The sequence below is a fragment of the Schistocerca americana genome, chromosome 1 (assembly GCF_021461395.2).
Source record: "Schistocerca americana isolate TAMUIC-IGC-003095 chromosome 1, iqSchAmer2.1, whole genome shotgun sequence".
In the NCBI taxonomy this organism is placed as follows: domain Eukaryota; kingdom Metazoa; phylum Arthropoda; class Insecta; order Orthoptera; family Acrididae; genus Schistocerca; species Schistocerca americana.
The window spans coordinates 755,381,850-755,402,586 of NC_060119.1; the positions used below are offsets into that span (position 1 = coordinate 755,381,850).

At 39.0% G+C, this 20,737-nt stretch overlaps 1 protein-coding gene across 5 annotated transcripts in view; it reads left to right on the forward strand.

The window, feature by feature from the left end:
- LOC124611465 (mannose-6-phosphate isomerase) overlaps positions 1-20,737 on the forward strand; it is a 114,302-nt gene that overhangs the window by 44,032 nt on the left and 49,533 nt on the right. For all 5 annotated transcript variants that reach the window (XM_047140248.1, XM_047140249.1, XM_047140250.1 and 2 more), the window contains exon 3: positions 2,909-3,050. In XM_047140248.1, coding sequence (XP_046996204.1) covers positions 2,909-3,050 — 142 coding nt within the window. The remainder of the gene's footprint in view (positions 1-2,908; positions 3,051-20,737) is intronic.

Sequence of the window (20,737 nt, forward strand, 5' to 3'; positions counted from 1 at the left end):
CGTGTACGTGTGGTTAAGTTTATTTTGGAACAACCAACAGAAGTGTGAGTACACAGCTAAAGGAATACAAAAATCTTTGCCAGCTGGGGAAAATAGACAAATTGGCTGCAGCAGGAGCATGCTCTACAGCCAGAAAGTCCCAAAGTGAAGTTTTCTGAAACAAAAATTTTATATATGAAAATGAACTACAGCTGTGTAGAGAAGCTGTTGAAATATATAAACATAGGGATGATTTTAATAAGAAAGGAGAAATGTTAATGTCATATAGACAGTAGCTTTGCAGAATTGCTAAACCCCTTTTTTATCTTTGACAAAACAGCAATTGAAAGGTAAGTTCTATCTTTGACACGTATGATCTCTGTTTATCATGTGTAACTCAGGCTATGCTCTCTCTTTCTCCCCCCCCCCCCCCCCCCCTCCCTCCAGAATACATGTCCCTCTCAGCCGTCCGACCCATCAGTCAGCAAGACTCAACAGAGGAGCAACGTCTCTGAAGATGACTGCTGCAGTCCTGGACAAAACATTAGGAACAGAAGAGTTTCATGGACCATGACATTATACCCCAAAAAGTTTACCAGCTGTGATCTCATACTATGTTTTTATGTGGAGAAATTGTAGTTACAGCACAATTTGCGTATATTTTCAATTAATTGTTAATATTTCATGTGATTATGGAAGTTACATGTTGACATGATTGCTTACACAGTCAGCTTTCAGATTAGGAGTACATATCATACCTAAGTACATATTGGATGTTTTGTTCATTTGTTATATTTTTTGTAAGCTGTTATCATTAATATGTTGGGAAATTATGTTTTAGCCTCCACCTTTATGCTCCCTACTAATAGACCTTGACTGCCAGTTGGGATATTTTTGTCTCGGCTGGCTCTCCCAAGGATCTCAATAGTTCTAAGGGGATGTTGTCTACTCCAGAGGCCTTGTTTAGACTTATGTCTTTCTCTGCTCTGTCATGGTCTTGTTGCAGTACGTCATCTCCCATCTCACCCTTGTCTAATTCCACTTATCTTCCTACAATATCGGCTTCAAGTTCTTATGATGAATCTAAACGTTGATGCGACCTCCAGTACGAAGAACACCCTTTGCAGCACCTTTTAAAAAAAACCACCACCAAGAGAGATGCCTCAACCTAAATTCAAGCATCAGAATTGGCCACAAATGCATTTATTTGCACCTGCACTTGAAAATGGAAAAACTCTTTGTCAGTTTATCTTTTGAACAAAAATATGCAATCTCAAGAAGCCAAAAAACAAATATCCTTGTCCATATAAATACATCACTTCCAAGTATAGAGAAATGTTCATCCAAAAGGTGACCAAAACCAAAGAAAGCTGGTTTGAAACCATCCAGTCACTGAGAATTCTAACTTCTCATGGCAAAGGTAGTGTTGTACTCATTGAAGTCCACAAGAGGGACCAAATATCCTGACAGTTTTTTCCAGCATCAGCAAGGCAAAGAGAAAACAGAAAAGAAAACTCTCATTAATGGGTAGTTCCCCTAATACTATGGAGCATAAATAGGTTCAAAACTCTCATAGAATAGATATAACTTCTAGCGTAGAAAAAGCCATTTTTCTTATGTCTCCAGGAAACACACTTGAAAAATGCTTATACCCTATGCTGGAAACCTACTCTCTCTCAGAAGAATCATAACAAAACCTTTGTTGTAAAAGGGCTGAGGGTTAGGTAGCATTCCATTTTTTTTTAAATTAAATTGGGCTTCTTAAAGTATTATTTTAGCATCTTTTTGAGCATTTTAGAAGTGTAAATATAACATCTGTACTGGTAAAAAAATAGTTGTCTCGTATCACATCTCAAAATCTGCAGTCTGATTTTTTTCGTCAGAGGTACGAGTATGTGGTACCAGCGTGTACTATAACAAATCAAGCAGTAGGTAACATCATTAATTAGTAGCATGTTACACTCCATCTGTTTCTCTCATCACCATCTTAAAGGCAGTAGCTGTTGTCATGCATGCATCAGTGAAGATACTTCCACCTCTTGAGCCACCTCTTAGAGGCTGTTGTAGACCTCATATAGCAACTGACTTCTGAACAGAGGTCAAGCAGTACATTTTAGCTCAGCCACAGTGCTGATTCAGCCACTGACTTTCCTCTCTATTCAGCCACCCTCAAAGATACTGCAGAGTGGGAAATGAACATTATCTGCTCTATCTGGACGCACATTCCAAACAGAAGGGATCGTGAAAGGAAGCTGAGCTTGAAATGAGTGCTGAGCAAAGAAAACTTGATGCTGTATAGCCAAATAGCTGAGTGTGAACATGAAAACAGTGTCCAGGATGGATGATTTATGTTAAAGAGTGATTTGTCTTGCAGCTAAGGTATTCCTATCAAAGTCTTCAGAACACTTTGCAAAACCGTCTATCCCTTGGTGGAATTATGAATGCCATTCTGTAATCGTAGACAGGTGAGCAGCACTGTGAAGGTTCAGACCAGTCCATCAGAAGAGAATCTGTCTTTTGGATTGCAAAGGCAAAAACATGGCAAATAGTTACAGATAGCAGCAGAAGGCCATGACAGAATTTTCTGAATTCTAGTAGTTGTTTCACACCAGCCATAGGAGTATGGAAATCAATCAGAGAGGCATCTGATAAGAAAGTGGTAATTTACATATCCCTCAAAGTAGCAACAGTTGTGGCAGCACAATGCAGGACATGCATAAAATTATTTTCTCCTTCTGTTCTCATAATCTCTGAAAAAAGAAGTTGTATGGTATGCTTAGTTGACAGTGAACAACTGGTGTTTCTCCTTTAGTCAGTACTACATCCCTAGTGTCTCCCCATTTACTCTTCTTACTTTGCAACACTGATAATTTTTTACATTGATTCTATGACTTTTCAACCCTGAGAACATGTCACTTATTAATTACAGGCTCATGCTGAAATACTACATCAGAAATATCCAGATCTGTATAAAGATCCTAATCACAAACCTGAACTAGCCATTGCACTAACAGATTTTGAAGCACTGTGTGGATTCCGACCAGCTGAGGTTGTCAAAAATTTTATGAGACGTACGTATCTGACATATTTTGCATAGTTGTATAGTTGTGTGTTACTGTCATGAAACTTTTGTGATAATCTGTAGGATATTAAGTTTTAATACTTCAACCAAATTACGGGGTGTTAACATATAAAAGGACTTTTCAAAAGGTCTGCACACTGTAAGATAGAATTGAATAAAATAATTTATTTTACAAAATATCTTCACAGGCCTTCAACATAATCTCCATTCTTGCATATGACAGCTTCCCAGCATTTTGAGAACATCTGCATTCGAGATAGGGCACTTTCATTGTTGAGCTGTCTGATTACTCTGATCATGCCATGGAAGTTTCATAATTGAATCAAACCATTTTTCATGGAGTTGTTCCTTCAATTTGAAAAAAAAAAAAAAAAATCAAAATCTGGTGGGCTCATATCAGATTACCCACCCATATCTGTTGCACATGTCTCTCACTGGCAGGGCAGTGTGTGGTCTTGCATTATTGTGCAAAATGAGGACACCAGCTGCAAGTATGTCAGACCTTCGGATGCAAAACATTTTGCAGGAACAGTTTGTAGCACATGCCCGGGGCTCTTTATTGTAGCTATGACTCCTTTCATGTCATATACAGAGACCATCATCAGTTTCAAAGGGGGTGACATGATTTAGTTATATATTTTTATTTTTAAATTTATGCTAATAATGGTAAGTCTTTGAAGATACATGGGGAGGGTGGCAGACTGAACAGCTGCTATTGCTAAGTTTGCCTGTATCGCTACCAATTTTCGTTATGTCTTCTAAAGTAATATCCACAGATGTTATTGCTTTATGTCATTTCTTCTTAATAGCAGCAGCTCCAGAATCTTCTTCTTCAGCCTTCTTCTTAATAGACAAATAAATTTCTTCTGACCGTGTTGTGTCAATAAGGCATTGTTTTCTTAATATAAAATTTTTGTAGAAGGAATTGTAATGGACATGTCTTTTTCCTCCTCCCAAATAAAACCCCACTCCAAACTTATAATAAACACTGCATTGAATACTTTTTGATACAAGTTTACACTTTTTTCTTTATACAAAAGATGGAGTGTCACCATGGAGGCGTCTGAGACAGGAGAAGTGATTAACAGAAGAAAACTGTCAACAAATGAACATTAAAAACTGGAATTACTGATATAACATTGATTCTATACCATTTACTTTTCACATATCCAGTTTAGATGCACTACGAGTTTCACCTTCGATTGTTGGTGGCACAAGTTTTTCGGCCATGGAGAGTCAGAATTTTTCCATTGCAATGGCTGAGACTTTAGTTCTGGCCCAAAATCTCGTCTCCAGGTTTCATCAAGTGCAGCAATCCTTTTCAGAGACTATTCTTCCTCTGTTCGATAATATTGGAGCAATTCTTCCATGACCTGCTTTCTGATCTTCTGTCAGATCATGCAGAACCAATGTAGCAGCAACTTCTCTCACCAATAACTTTTCAGTTATGATTCTGTAAACTAAAGTTACAAACATTCTAACCTCATATGCAGTTTCCTCATCTGTTTTTCATCAATCCCCTCTCAAAATGTCATTAACAATAACCTGAGAGGTGTAGTATGTTGCAGCTGATGGCCTTCCACTTCTTGCGTTGTTCTCAGTGCTCACCTGACCTTCACGGAAATGAGCAGACCACCGTGATACTGTCCTACTTCCCACAACACTATTCCCATGTACCCCTTTCAAAGTGGGTTCCTTCCACGTAGGGTTTAGATTTTGATGTAGGAATTGTGGTCACTGTGTGTAATCCAACGTGACTCATTTTCAGCTTCCATTTTAAAACTGAATTACTCATAATGCAGCCATACAAACCAGCAAACACATATATGACTGTCATGTCTAAAGTCTTACTCTCAGTTGATATGATTTTCAACTTCATCACAACACCATAACAATCATGCATGCACACTTTACAGGGCTTTTGAAATGTGTGGCCCTTGTAGAAATTAAACCATGTTCTATAAATTCTTGTTAATACATAAAACTTGACAAATTTGATACCCTCCCTTATCCTTCTTTCCATTGCAGTGTAATTTTTATTCTGATAAGAGGGGAGGGATATTTATCATATACAAAATGGTTTTCACTGACATAATGCTAAAACTGACTGTTCTCTATTAATTAGTATTTTGCAGGACTTGACCACAAAATGGACAGGGATCAGATTATTAGATCTTATGTAGTCAAGAGATGTGTTTCCTTAAATAATAGCTAATATCATGATTTAGCACTGCAGCTAGTAAATTATGTATCTGTATATCTGTATTTTCCTGCTCTTGGGTACACCAGTCATTTCAAAGTGGTTGATGAATTACTGGACTGAATTAATGTTCCAGTTGTATAAACACGAACATCAAAATGGGTGAAATTGTAAGAAGATTGATGTTAAACAGCTAGCACACTGTTCAGACTGGTGTCTCCACCATTGGATGGTTACTTGCTAGTATGCCACTGACACATTTATTTCAGAAGTTCACCAGATAATTTTGTAGCCATTTTGTACTTTCATGATGTTAAGAATGTTACTCCACCTCAGAAATGGTTAAGCACAACAGCAGTTTGAGCGCATACCAACTGTACAGATGCTTCATTTGGTGATGTGACGGCAAGTACTCGGTTTGATTACAATGACTATGTGGAAAGAGAATTGTAATTAATTCCACTAAATATAATGAAGTGTGAGTGGCTACACAATGTAAAGCCCAGGATGGAATTGAGGTATGTTCACATGATGTGTCTTTCCTTGTTCGCAATCACAGACGCATGGGAATAAAAGGACATGCACAAAATTTGTGGAAAGAACACATTGTAGTGTTTCGAGAATTTCTGCGTAAATTTTAGAACCACTCAGTCTTCTATCGTGTCGAACACACAATATTTTAGATATGAGTGTGAGGGAGTGGAATCCTACCTACAGCATGTCATATGTCTGTGTGTGCAGGTTTAAATTCAGTTGCAGGAAGAATGTAGACGCGGCGATCGAACGGCACCGACAAGTACCTGTCGGGCAGTCTATGGATATTTAGTGAGTGCGTACGAGAGGACCACGGAGTATTTATGTAACTCTGTGATAATAGTGTCAGTGGCTATCGTTAGTGAAAACAGAACTCTTAAAAAACTCTTATTCCAACCTTGTTAGAGGCAAGACGCATTTCATGAATCCTGTGATATAGGGTTATGGTTATGGTTATTAAGCCAGTTCTTTTGTGGATGTAATTAGGTTTGTTTCTGACTTGAGGAGATAAGAGTGACTTACAAGAAGTCAGATATTTATGTGAGAAGGGAGAAACTTATTCTGTATGAAGTTTTTAAGATATCGTTAGTTGATGAAAAGTAACCTTCGAGTATCTATTTGTTTCACAAGAAGAGGGAGAATTTTAAATATTCCCAGCATCACTCTTTGGAGAAGAAGTTTAAAGAGATTCCAGAAGCCAGCGAAGAAGATTGGCTGTGGACAGCAAGTAAGTCATCTTGTAAAAGGATTGGATGTTAGTATATATACTTCACACTTAAATCGTCGTCCAAAGTGTTAAAGCATGTATGCATGGGCATCTTTTTGTCCACACATTATCTCATTGCTTGGGAGCTGGTGCTGCATTTATTGGAAGAAAATTTGTAATTTATTTGTGTGAAACATGTAATTACATTCGTAGGGCAATTGGTAGTACAATACAACAGTATACAATCTAAATTTACTTTATAATAGGAACTTAAGAATGTAGTCCAAATTATTTGACATAATTATACTTTAGATTTTAGTTTCTACAGAAGGCCATAGAAGCACTGCTCAATGAGCCATGATTTTAGATGTTTTTTGAATGTCTCTCCAGTTATTACCTTCAATTCATTTGGCAGTGCATTGAAGTATTTTGCTCCATTAATATATGGACTGTTTGCTGTTTATTTCAGTCTTTTGTTTATCATATGGTGATTTTGTACTTGTTTAGTATTGTGATCATGAATTTCTGCTTTACGACTTGTATATTTCTTATCTTCTACAGTTAATACTATTGTTTCAAACATATACATAGAATAGATAGTCAGAATTTTAAATTGTATAAACAATCCCTTACATGATGTTCTAGCATCTTTTTTGGCTAATATTCTCAAGGCTCTTTTCTGGAGTTTAAAAGCTCGGTCTACATGAGTTTTGGAAGGTCTGCCCCACAATGAAAGACCATATGCTAGAAATGGATGTATTAAACCAAAATGCATCATTCTCATCGTTTGGGTATTGACGTATGGAGCTATTCTTCTTAAAACATATAGGCTAGATGATAGCCTTGCATATACATTGTCAATTTGTTGTGTCCATAGTGGTTTGCTATCTATGCATATACTTAGGAATTCACACTCACTGCAGATTTTCCCTAAAATATTACTATCTTGAGAATCATTACAAGTTTGCAAATCACCAAAATTGAAGGGAATTATATTTGTTTTTTGTAAGTTGACTTTTAGATTGTCATTTTCAAACTTTTCCTTTGCAATATCTATAAATTTTTTTTACCTCTATGCCGAGATTAAGGGTAACAAAAAAGAAAATGCATCAAAGACTGTGGGTTAAGAAGTATCTAACAGAGGTATGAGAAATACAAAGTAATGACAATGTCTTGTTTGCAAATTTCAGAAGGTAGTCACAGTGGCATTTTAGATTTTCTGCTTGGGAAGCTGCAGTGATAAAGCTGGCAATAACATCTTATTAGCTGGCAACTGGTGATGTATATACCAGTTTTAACTATTTATTTAGCTTTGTAAAACAAACCATTTCAGTGATTACTTGTGAAACTGAGGTGGAGGTTCTTGGTCGTTATGTGAAGGTTAATTAACTTCCTATGTGTCATTTGTATTTTACTTTATAAAGAAAGTTGTTTACGCGATTTTGATCTTGAAAGCTTAATAGGCTATGTTGATTAACATCTTCCGCTTCGACAAATTTGCAAGTTGCGTAGATGCCAAAATCCATTAGGACAGAGGTTGTTTTTTCCAATTTTGTATTTTTTGCATCATCAGTGCCCTTCTTTTATATTTCTAGTTGTTTGTTGAGGAGCTACACATATCCCATCATTTGTTTTGTTCAGATGTCAAGCCCCTCAGTTATGCTATTAAGTCCCCATAACATGAATATTCGTCCGCAGCTTTCGTAGACACTTTAAAAAAAATTTCTGGCTAATTCTTCCTTGTTTTCATGCTTCAAAATTTATGATGTCTTATTCTTTAAAGTAATATGATAGGAGACTTTTTATGTAATACGTGGTACTTTTGATCATCACATCTCAATTTTTTATTCAAATAATCTTTAGAAATGGTGTTTGGCACAGACTTCTTTTGTTTGTAATCATCTCTAAATAAAAGTGTACTACCTTTGGAGGCAACATACATTAGTGCATGTAAACCGCTTCACAACATAACCTCAACACGCAGGAGGAGGAGGAGATTAGTGTTTAACGTCCTGTCGACAACGTGGTCATTAGAGACGGAGCGCAAGCTCGGGTGAGGGAAGGATGGGGAAGGAAATCGGCCATGCGCTTTCAAAGGAACCATCCCGGCATTTGCCTGAAGCGATTTAGGGAAATCACGGAAAACCTAAATCAGGATGGCCGGAGACGGGATTGAGCCGTCGTCCTCCCGAATGCGAGTCCAGTGTGCTAACCACTGCATCACCTCGCTCGGTCTCAACAACACACAGTGAAATGCACACAGGACCCAACTGCTTGTCGTCTGCTAAAAAGTGCAAAGATTCCCACCAAAGCCGGGAAGCAATGAGCTATATGCGTGAATCCCTTTTCCAGGAAATCGCGCATGCACCAATGTGCATATATAGTTGGTGCTGTTGGAAATTTATGCGCATGTGCAAAGTTGAACAGAAAAAAAGGCATCGTGTGGACGCACTTTAACAATAATATTGCTGCTTACCAAATGGAGAAGATGTGGAGTCATCACAGTCAGGCACAATGAAAAGACTGCTATACCTTTAAGCTTTTGGCCAACAGGCCTTCTTCTGAGGAAGAAAACACGCACATTCACACAAGCACGACTCATGCACACATGACCACTGTGTCTGGTCGCTGCGGCCAGACTGTTGCAATGTGCAGTCCTACCACAGTGGTCGTGCGCGCGCGTGCGTGCGTGCGTGCGTGCGTGTGTGTGTGTGTGTGTGTGTCCTTGTGTTGATGATGATGATGATGATTGGTTTTGGGGTGCTTAACAGCGCGGTCATCAGCGCCCCTACAAAGTACCAATTTTTAAACAGTCCAATTTTTTATGCAGTCCAATCTATCCACTATCACAAATGATGATGATGATGATGATGGTAATGATAATGATAATGATAATAACACAAACATCCAGTCCCCGGGCAGAGAAAATCCCCAACCTGGCCGGCAATCGAACCCGGGACCCCGTGATCTAGAGTCAGCAACGCTAACCACTAGACCACAAGCTGCAGACATTGTGCTTGTGTAAATGTGTGTGTGTTTTCTGCTTTAGAAGCAAGGTTCCATTTGAGATTATCCACACAGAAACTGGTATCAGCGACTACAAAGTGGTAGTAACAACAGCATCAAAGTAGACAGGGCAGCTAAAACAAGTAGAGGTACTTACATTGTCAGCAAACTAGATAATGAGGCAATAGCATTGTACCTCCACAAGGAACTCAAATATTTAGCTCTGGAGAGGAGCATGTAGAACTGTGGCTCAGGTTTATAAGACTAATAGACTGTGAACATAACATGTATGTAGTGGAACCATAGCAGGGTTTACTGAAGGATTCGCACAAACCCAAAGAAATTCTGATCATATGTCATACTGGTACCAAAGATAATGTCCAGATACTCACAGATGATATAGGAACTGAAATTAAGGGTAGAAAAGCAAAAGCAGAAATCCTAAGCATAGTTTTCCAAATTTTATTCACAAATGAAAATGCAGGTTTATTGCCCAGTTTGATTCTTGGGCCAATGCAAAGATGAGTGATGTAGATATTAAATTGAATGAAGCTCCAGGGCCTGACAAAATACGTATCAGATTCTATACCGAATTTATAAATGATTTAGCTTCTTTTTTAACTATAATATAATATAATATATCTCTCAAACAAAAAGGAAGTGATCAGCAAAACCATTGTCCAATATCCTTGAAATCCATTTGCTGTAGATTCTTAGGTTCTTATATCCTGAACTCAAAACTTAATCTCTAATCTCTAACAGCATAACTTCCTCCATGCCAACGAAGAAGGATTCCAAAAATACCTGTCAGGTGAAACCGAACTTGGATTCAGATGTGGAAGTAACTTTGGGTGTGCCCAGGGCTCTGTTATTTGGACCCTCACTGTTGATGTTGAATATTAGTGAACTTGGTGTTAATAGTAACTTCAGATTTTTTGCGGATGATGCGGTTTTCTATATGAAATTCTATATGAAAAGCTGCACAAATATTCAGGCTGCTCTTGTTAAGACTTCAAAGTGATGCATAGATTCAGAAGTTGATTTAAATCTTCAGAAATGTAGAATTGTGCACATAAAGAAAAAAGTCATGTCCTATGACTATAACAACAATGAGTCAAAAGTTGTAACTGGCCAACTCATATAAATACCTGGGTGTAACACTTTGTAGGGATATGAAATGGAGTGATCACATAGGCTCAGTCATGGGTAAAGCAGATAGTAGACTTCAGTTTATTGATAGAATGCTGGGGAAGTGCAATCAGTCTACAAAGGCGAATGCTTACAAAATCACTTGTGCAATCGGTCCTAGAATATTGCTCAAGTGTGTGGGGCCTCTACCAGATAGGATTTACTGGGAATATTGAATGTATACAGAGAAGGGCAGCGCAAGTGGTCACAGGTTTGTTTAATCCATGGGAGAGTGCCACAGAGATACTAAAGAAACTGAACTGGTAGACACTTGAATATAGAGGCAAACTATCCCAAGAAAGTCTACTTACCGTGCTGCAAGAAATGGCTTTAAATGATGATGCTAGGAATATATTGCAATCCTCTATGTATCGAGCTCGTAGGGATCAAGAGGACCAGATTAGATTAATTACATAGTGCACATAGGCATTTAAACTGTTGGGGATGGACGTTGACCCCAATAGAGGTGGAGGAATCGGCCATTCATAGTTCAGGAGAAGGCACCGCTTCTTCATTTGAACATGGGTCGTGGAGCTGATGGTCACTGGAACTACTCAATGACCTGTTAATGAAACATCCCTGTTTACAATTGTGCTTTATTTATTTTGGTACAGAGATGGGATTGCAGCAGGCAGGAGGCTATTTGCTCTAAGTGACTTAGATAGTTGTTGGCACGTTGGGTGCTGAGATCAGCAACTGCTGGCTTGGAGGACAGCCCGTGTTAGCAGTGATGGCCATTGGCGTCAGCAAAGATGACTTCAGCACCTGTGTTAGGTGCAGGTTTTGACAGCCTGACTATTTTTTTTTTTAAACCAGACCATCCAACATGGCTGAAGTAGAAGGCTTACGCACACTGGGCGATGACCAGCAACAATGAAGCCTTCAGGGACTCGTGAACAGCAAGAGAGAGACAAGGCAGCTTCTTGCCCAGGCTCAGTTAAGTAACTCACCAGGCAGGTGATCAGCACTAGAAGATAGTCAACAACTGAGAGTGATAGTCTGATATGGGGGTAGTATTTATGAGTGTCTGCTGGTCATTACTTCTCTGACATCAACACTCCTACCCCAGGAGAGACAGGCTGTAGTGACCTTATGTCACCATTGGGTGACAATGGCTTTATTTGTTCTGAGTTTCTTGTTTAGTCTACGACTGCAGAAGCCTAGCTGGAGCTGTAATATTGCTCAACTTCACCCCTCAGAGGTGCTGACTAGCTGGTTTCATTTCATCAGCTTCCTGAATAAGCACTATTTAATTCGGAACAAGACTTCTTGTGGAATGGTGTCTTGGCTTCAGGCTGACACTCACTTCCCTCTGTATGACCATCATTTTGCTGAGTGTCAGAGGAGCAGTTCATCATACACAACAGACTCGTTGTGCAACACTCCTCCCTTCTTGAGGAAATCCTGTCTGTGGATGTGACATTCGTACATTTCTGGATAACAAATTTCTGAAAATGTGTTTTATAAATTCACATAAAAACATAAGATTTTCCTTGTCCTCTTACTCTAATTCTCAGCATAAATCATGTTGTTCATTGGCTGTACCTTATTCTACATGTTACTGTGTGTGCTTACCCCAGACCATTGGTAACTGCTGCACTGGATTCTTGATCGCTTGGGCAGCTTTCCACTTGAAGTAGACACACATTACACAAAGCTATGTCAGAACCACAGCAATACCCGAAACTGAGACACTCTTGGGCATAATCATATTGCACTGCTCATTGTGGTATTGCCGAACAAGCTGTAACATATGCTCAGTGGTAATACGACATTTCTGTGCAACACATCTAATGTTCTTTCTGGCCAGTACAAAGGCTGTACCTGTTTCATTGTAGTTGTCCCAGGAATAGGAGGTGGGAGACAGAATGAAGTTCCTGCTATATCACAGGTTGAATTATTAATGAGTATCCCACTACCTTTCAATTTCAGCCTTGTCATCCCCTTGAGTCCACCTTGTTCATAACAATTCAGTCAGTGTCTCCAATTCAAATGCAGAGTAAAACCAATACCTAACACACTTTGGAAGAATGGATGCGGCATTAGAACATCTCTTTGACCTCCTGCCACCTCAGTTTCACCTAACAATAACTGTATCTGAAATGCTCACATGCCGCTCTGGACCATCTTGGTTGGGTGTATGGTAATACTTTCTCTTTTGCTTAATTAGAATTCATCCATTGACATCAACAATACCTTCCTTTCTCCTTGCAGATTACCAATACTTCCTGCATCTTCATCTGCATATATTTCCTCATAGCATCCTATTTTACCTAATGCGAGTGTGTTGCAGATCACCTATAATATATATTGATACTTGCTATGGGAAATCAAATGAATATATGAAGTCTGGCTCTGTCGGTGTTAATTTAAACTGTTGACGTGTTAACACGATGTCAAGCTTTGGTCTGCAAGCTTCAGCATATGGTGTAGTTCTAGTTTTTCCTGCACCCTGCACAAGCCAGCAGGGACCTATCTTGGAGGTAACTGTGTAGGAGCCATTGTCCATGTACGAAGTGGTGTACTAACTCTGTAATGCTGTCGCTTCCACCTGTGCACCCTCTATGCTATTTGCTAAGAGTCTAGAGAAGTCTTACTACAGCAGTTCTTACATCTAGTAAATTAAATTGGGTTTGTATCATGTCTAAATCTTGATTGATTGTGCCCATGGTTATCTTTGTATATATTGTTTGTTCAGTAGTTAAATCCTGTGTCATCCATTTATTATCCAGTACACCTTGCTCTATATCTACCATTTGGGGGGGGGGGGGGGGGGGGGGGGAAGACGACCCATTTCACTCTCTCTCCACCTTCAAGGATGGATGTACATTGTTCATCATCTCCCAGCACACTGCATTACCATAGCGTGCTCGCATTTGAATTACACACTATACTGGCTACCGTTCCCATTATTTTATTATTTTTATGTATTTTCTGTTTTCTTAGACTTACCTTCATTCAAGGACAGGCCAAATGTTGTACATTAGTTATTATATATGTGTAGAATACACATTAGCTTCAAACGATTTCAAATGAGTTAATATAACTAAGCATTATGGTCTTTAAGGGGGGGGGGAGGGGGGAGGAATGTAAAATCTCTACTTAAAAAAATATATAAATAATTCAGTAAATCTGCGTACTATACCTTTCAGCCATCTGGCCCACAGCTAAATATACATTCAGAATCCAAAGGGACATGCTACTGCTCTCCTGTACTAAGCTACACTACACTCCTCTCATCTACTTTGTATCAAAATGAAACTAGATTTCCTCATTTGCCTGGGTAGGCAGCCTCTGGTGCACTGAGGTACAGCTCCAGGATTCACAGGTGCTGTACTACCATGCTGCTCAGGGTTGAAGAGATTACAAGGTGTCTGTCAGAGTCTTAGGAAATCCTTCCTGGTCATCCCTAAGGCTCATCTGGATGCCTCCATAAGGTTGTTGCAAGTAGATGTTTACCCAAGGTACATCTTGCTGCCATATTGTATGGCCTCCTCTTCATTGTTTTTTGATCATGGAGGCTTGCAGGTTGTAAGCTGATAATTTAACTGGCAGTAAGTTCAGTTTGTGCCAAAGCTCCTCACTTCTTATTATGTGTTGTACAGGTGTATTGACAAAGACCTTCCTATCCTGGTCTGTAACGCCTTGTCTATGGCACACTACCAAATGATGCAGTCCAGAGTGTCAGTTGTTCCACATTCAGAAATAACTGTGGTATGGTGTTGTCTTTTCAGTAAGTAGCTGAGATGTGAACTGAGTCATCACAGATACTGTATAACTCCCTTGGTCTGAAGGTAGTATGCCATTCTTGATCTTTATTTTATGTTAGGAAGGAACTGGTATATTCTCTTCTGTGTTTCTGCCCTGTCTCAGGTCCTGGTGTTTGTCATATTCTGTAGATGATTTAAGTAATGGCTCCATGCTAACATCCCAATATCCTATACTAACATATAATAACTCCCTCGCACAAGGACAGTGATATAGACATAACTGTCAAGCTTTTCCTTACACCTCATAAAAATGAATAATTACTGGTCCAGCTCAAGTGCATGCTGCACCTTGCATAGATGCTGCTTCCTAGTTTCTGTCTCCTTCCTTCTCTTTTTGTATTTTGCTTTCATCATAGGTAGCAGCACCGACACTTGCAGTAATGTGCCTAGGGTATTCATAAAAGATGTACCGTATCTTATGTGGGCAGTGGAAGTTCGCATTGGCAATTGCAACTACACATTCACAGGAAATATCATCTATATGACTTGGTATGGCCCCTGATAATTCATAAGAAATTTGTTCATTTTGCCCTTTAATGTACAGGGACTTGCTAGCATGACCCATTGGCCAACCCTATACCCAAGTAACCTAACAGTACGTTGTCCTGTCCTTTCCTACCACTCAAGGGCTTTATTATTTGCCCTCCTCACTCGCTTCCACTCAGCCTTTAATGTTTTTGCAAATTTTTGTATTGATTTCTCATTTTTGTCAATTTTAGGTTTAATAACAGCGAAAAGTTACGGCATCTTCCTACCATATACCATCTCATATGACAAGAGGCCAATACTGTCTTGCACATTTGAGTTATTTGTGGCTTTTACATAGGGTAGATAAACATCCCAGTCATTGTGGTGCTTATTTGCATAATAACTCAACATTTTACCGATGTTACAGTGAACGTGCCCAGTCCTCCCGTTTGTCTAAGAATGGAAGGGACTAGTTCTTAGCTTTCAGATTCACAATAAATGGCTTTGTTACTTAATGATTTAGAACAGATAGTTGTCGTCTTGATCTGTAATTACGTGCTGACAGTAGGCAGGACGGTACTCATTGTCGAGTGGATGGATAGTGTAGCGGATCGTGGGACCAGAACGGAGAGGAATTTTTGCACGTTGGATCAGATAAAAGGGATATATCTGCAAAAGTGAAACAACATAGAAAATTATAAGAACATTATGGAGCAGCATTCAACATTGAAGAGGTCACAATAACAGGCTACATTGCTACAACAACAGCTCAAGATGATGAAAAGTAAGTTTGCAAGAAACTATTTTTTTTGCCAAGAATGCTGCAGCAGAACATTTTATGGAGACCGGCGTACCTTTGGAGTGTGGAACAGTGGGTGATGAGTCAAAGTGAACTGGGTTTGAACTGTATTTTATATGTTTGAGCAAATTGTTAAGACTGAACTATTATAAAATTATTAATTATGGCCGAAACTGGAGATTCAGGTTACATGTAGTGGCACACCTTGTTCAGCATTACGTGAAGGGGCACAAAAGGAAAAAACTGTTATTGATGAATAAGAAATAATGAAGGTGTTGAGGCATTAAAGGAAGAAACAGGAGAAGAAAGAGAGACAACAGGAGGCATAACATTTGAGAGAGGAGGAGGAGGAAGAGAACACAGATGGTGGTACACTTACGTAATCGTTGCAGTTGTGTTGAGATGCAAATTTTTTGCGTATTCACGAACATAGTGAACTCCGTGCCAATTTGACGACTGATGCATACCATCTTCGTGGTATTTTAGTTTTAATTGTCAGCAATACAGAATCGGCTTTTAGAGACTGCGTCTTACACGGTGTGGTATATAGATACAGTCCGTAACAGTTGCTTCTGTTGGGAATGTTACTGGTAGTTCCAGTAATGACTAATTATTATTTATCTGTTTGATTATATTAAAAACAGGTATCACCTTTACTCCGTATATACTTACAACGAATTTCGATAAATGTATTAAACATTAGAAAAGAGGCTGCTTACCAGTGACATTATTCAGTTGTTTCTATATATGTTTAGCATTTCAGCTCTGCTAGTCAAAGAACCTATGTGACCTACCAGTCCTCTCCTGTCCTATTCTGTTTGTGGAATGACCTGCTCTTGATACACCACCATACAAGATGAATTTCTCTGTCGTCATCATCATAGTGTTATATGTTGGGAAAAATAATATGCTACTGAATTCAATTTGGATTGTGTGCTTTCGGCATTTTAATAGTAAATCAGTCCATGAGTGACAGTGCCTGCCTTGCTGCTAAATACTGCAGGAGCATGAACAATAAGATTTGAGGGTTCGTTTACCTCGTATGTTATGCCATACCAACTAACCAGAATCATAGTTGCAAAATTCGTATAATTTTTTGAAACTTTGTCTATGAAGTGTGCCTTCAGTTTTTTTTTTAAGACTTTCTGTGAATGGCTCTTCTTCTTCTTTTTTTTGAAGAATTTGGCACCGCAATACAGAATATACAGTCAGCGTGGAGAAGAATAGAATGGCAATGTAGAATTTATATCTGTATGTTCTGCTTGAGCAGCTTTGGCATAAATGGTCAAGTTTTATAACTTTCACAGTGTTGTTCTTAAATTCAATATATTTTCTGTAAGTTATGGTTTTTCAATGTCTACTTTATTCCTTTACCTCCAGTTTCATTTGCAACAATTAATGAAAGATTAATCAGTAAAACTACTGCACTCCATTGGAAATGGACGAGATATTCCAACATACGATGAGAGAGAGCAATTAGACTGAGGCTATGTGAGATTTTTAGTTGAAGTATCATACAAGCAGATGCTAGAGACAAGGAAGAAGTGGTAATCCAGAGCTAGGTTTGCACAAGCAAGTGATAGCTGTCAGCTTATTAACAGCAATTGCACATTCTTTAAATGCCTGAGCTGCCACTGTTTTCCAGATTTTTTGTTCCATTCACTGTACCACTGGACAGGTCTTATGCCGAGTTTCTGATGTCTTCACAGATCATGTTGCTACTGTAATGAAACTTCCTCTCTGCAGTGGAATCTGCATTATTATGAATTTTTTTCTTTTTGCTTTCTGGAACAAATTATTTTTCAGTGTAGATTCCTCTTTCTCATCACTGCACTTTGTCTGAGGTTTTATAGTGAGAGAAATTCTACACTAAGATTCTGAAAAATATTCCATGTTTCGGTTTCTTAACTACTGCAGCAGACTCAAAATTGTATCCAACTACAAACTCATTAGACATAGAAATAAGAGAACAAAGATGCAAAATGTGGTCCTCTGGGGGATATTTCCAAAGTTCACAAGTTTTCCCCTTTGCCAAAGGCCCACTGTAGACAGTTGCACTTTCCTCATAAAATATGAGACTTTTCTTTTGCAGTCAAGGCATCTTATCAATTATTTTTTTCATGTATTTGGTCCAGAAGTCTTGCATAGTATTTGCTAGTTAGTGTCGTATCTTTCACAAGTTAATCAGTAAGTAAGCGACGCCCTGAACTGTGTGATGGCCACGGCGGCGTATTGCTTTGCTGTGCAACTTATTTACTGTTTAGGGAAGACTATGCACATATTATGTCCCTGCATATTACTCCACAGCAGCAGCTGAAGTGTTAAAACCTGTACAGTTTTCAAGGGAATCCTATACCAATCTTTCTGCAAAATAGTGGCAAGGTTCGGTAATGATGATGGAGGTGGATAACGATCATGCGCACTTCTCTCCAAAGTATACAACAAAAGCGTCCTGACATACCAATGTAAATACACTATGTGATCAAAAGTGTCCCGACACCCCCAAAAACGTATGTTTTTCATATTAGGTGCATTCTGCTGCCACCTACTGCCAGGTACTCCATATCAGCGTTCTCAGTAGTCATTAGACATCGTGAGAGAACAGAATGGGGCACTCCACAGAACTCACGGATTTTGAATGTGGTCGAGTGATTGGGTGTCACTTGTGTCATACGTCTGTACGCAAGATTTCCACACTCCTAAACATCCATAGGTCCACTGTTTCTGATGTAATAGTGAAGTGGAAATGTGAAGGGACACATACCGCACAAAAGCGTACAGGTCGACCTCTGTTGACTGACAGAGACCGCTGACAGTTGAAGAGGGTCATAATTGCAATAGGTGACATCTATCCAGACCATCATACCGTGATTCCAAACTGCATCAGGATCTGCTGCAAGTACTATGACAGTTAAGCGGGAGGTGAGAAAACTTGGATTTCAGGGTCAAGCGGCTACTCATAAGCCACACATCATGCCAGTAAATGCGAAACAATGCCTCGCTTGGTGTAAGGAGCGTAAACAGTGGATGAGTGTGGGTATGGTGAATGCCTAGTGAAAGTCATCTGCCATTGTGTGTAGTGCCAACAGTAAAGTTCGGAGGCAGTGGTATTATGGTGTAGTCATGTTCTTCGTGGAGGTGGCTTGCACCTCTTGTTGTTTTGCGTGGCACTATCACAGCACAGGCCTACAGTGATGTTTTAAGCACATTCTTGCTTCCCACTGTTGAAGAGGAATTTGGGGATGGTGATTGCATTTTTCAACACCTGTAAAACAGCTTTGTGCCAGGCCTCACTGACTGAAATTGATACCTCTCCTCAGTGCAGCACTCCTTGAAGAATGGGCTGTCGTGCCCCAAGAAACCTTCCAGTATCTGATTGAACATATGCCTGCGAGAGTGATAGCTGTCATTAAGGCTAAGGAGGGGCCAACACCATACTGAATTATTACCAATGGAGGGTGCCATGAACTTGTAAGAAATTTTCAGCCAGGTATCCGGATACTTTTGATCACATAGTGTAGATGTAGCTGTCGACAACACTGTTTATTTTCTCATTTTGTGAAGTAAGTTTTCAACTTAATTATGTTCCATAATTATGATTAGCAACACCAACTGCAATGTGCCGTAGTGCTTTTTGTGGTGTTTCACACCCTGTAGCGAACATTAATATTATGGACACTGGACAGCACAATGAAGATAATCATTTCAATTTATGGCTGAATACGGATGAACTTGCAATGCAGGAACCATGGTACTCAGATGTAAGTGTGGCTGAGTCCCCAATTAACCAGAATGAAGACAGCAAGCTCTTGACTATGGATGTCAACACCACAAACTGTAAGTTGAATAGTAAATGTTTATCTGATGAGACAGATGTGAAGAAAGATTAGCACCTGGCAAAAGCAAAGAAATTACTGAATAAAATTGACAAAATCACTTCACAGGTATTGCATTACAGTAACTTGGAATACTCTTTAGAATCAGTTACCAGTTACACTGCTTTGAATATTTAAAAGTTTAAAACTGATGTAAAAAAAAAACCTTAGCACATCCTGTTCCAGTTCAGTCAGTCAGATACACATAGAAGCTGTGTATGTGAAATCCAAGAACAATTGACACAAAGTCAATTTATCAGGTCCTTTTTGCATATACATAGAAGGAAAGGCTGGAGATGTTGGCAACATGCACATGATACCATTGGGAAAAATTGTTTTTCAAGCAGGACCAGGCTGACGGAGGAACATAACATATATCAGCTTAGTAGGAACAAATTACTTATAATAAACCTAACTTCTGCACAAGTGGCAAACAACTTAGTAGAATCATTACTGTTTCCTAGTATACAGTATTTGCCTACATTCCAGCTCACAGGTTAACCTGGTGTGATGTAATCCATGATGTTGATGTGAATGTTAGTGATGATGAATAAATGCAATCATTGATAGAATGCAATCATTGATAGAGTTTCTCGGCATCAGGATGACATAAGCATGTTTTAAATGGGAATTCTTGGTCATCTCTGTCAGAAAAACTTATTTTGATTCCCAACATTTGCCAGAACGTGTAAGCGAATATAAGATGAGATGTCAAGTCTGACCACATGTAGCAACACATTGTATTGTAGACAGGCACAATGAAGAGATTGTTGCACATATAGCTTTCGACCAAAGAGTTCTTGAGAACAGAAAACACGCACACACAAGTAATGGCACTGCCAGAGATAATGGCCATGTGTGCACGAGTTGTTCTTGCTTGTGTGAATGTGTGTGTATAGAAGGCTTTGGGTGAAAGCTAACTGTTTAACAGTGTTTTTCATTATGCCTGTCTACAATTCAACGTGTCATCTTTACAGTAAGTAGCAATCTATCCTTTTCGTAATATTATTGATTTTCCAACATGGAGTTTCCATTGTTTCATATGTAGCAACATTTCGACGAGGTGTCAGTTGTCTAAGATTCGACCATATCAGTTGTCAATGTCGTTCTCAGAACTTGTGGTAACAGTC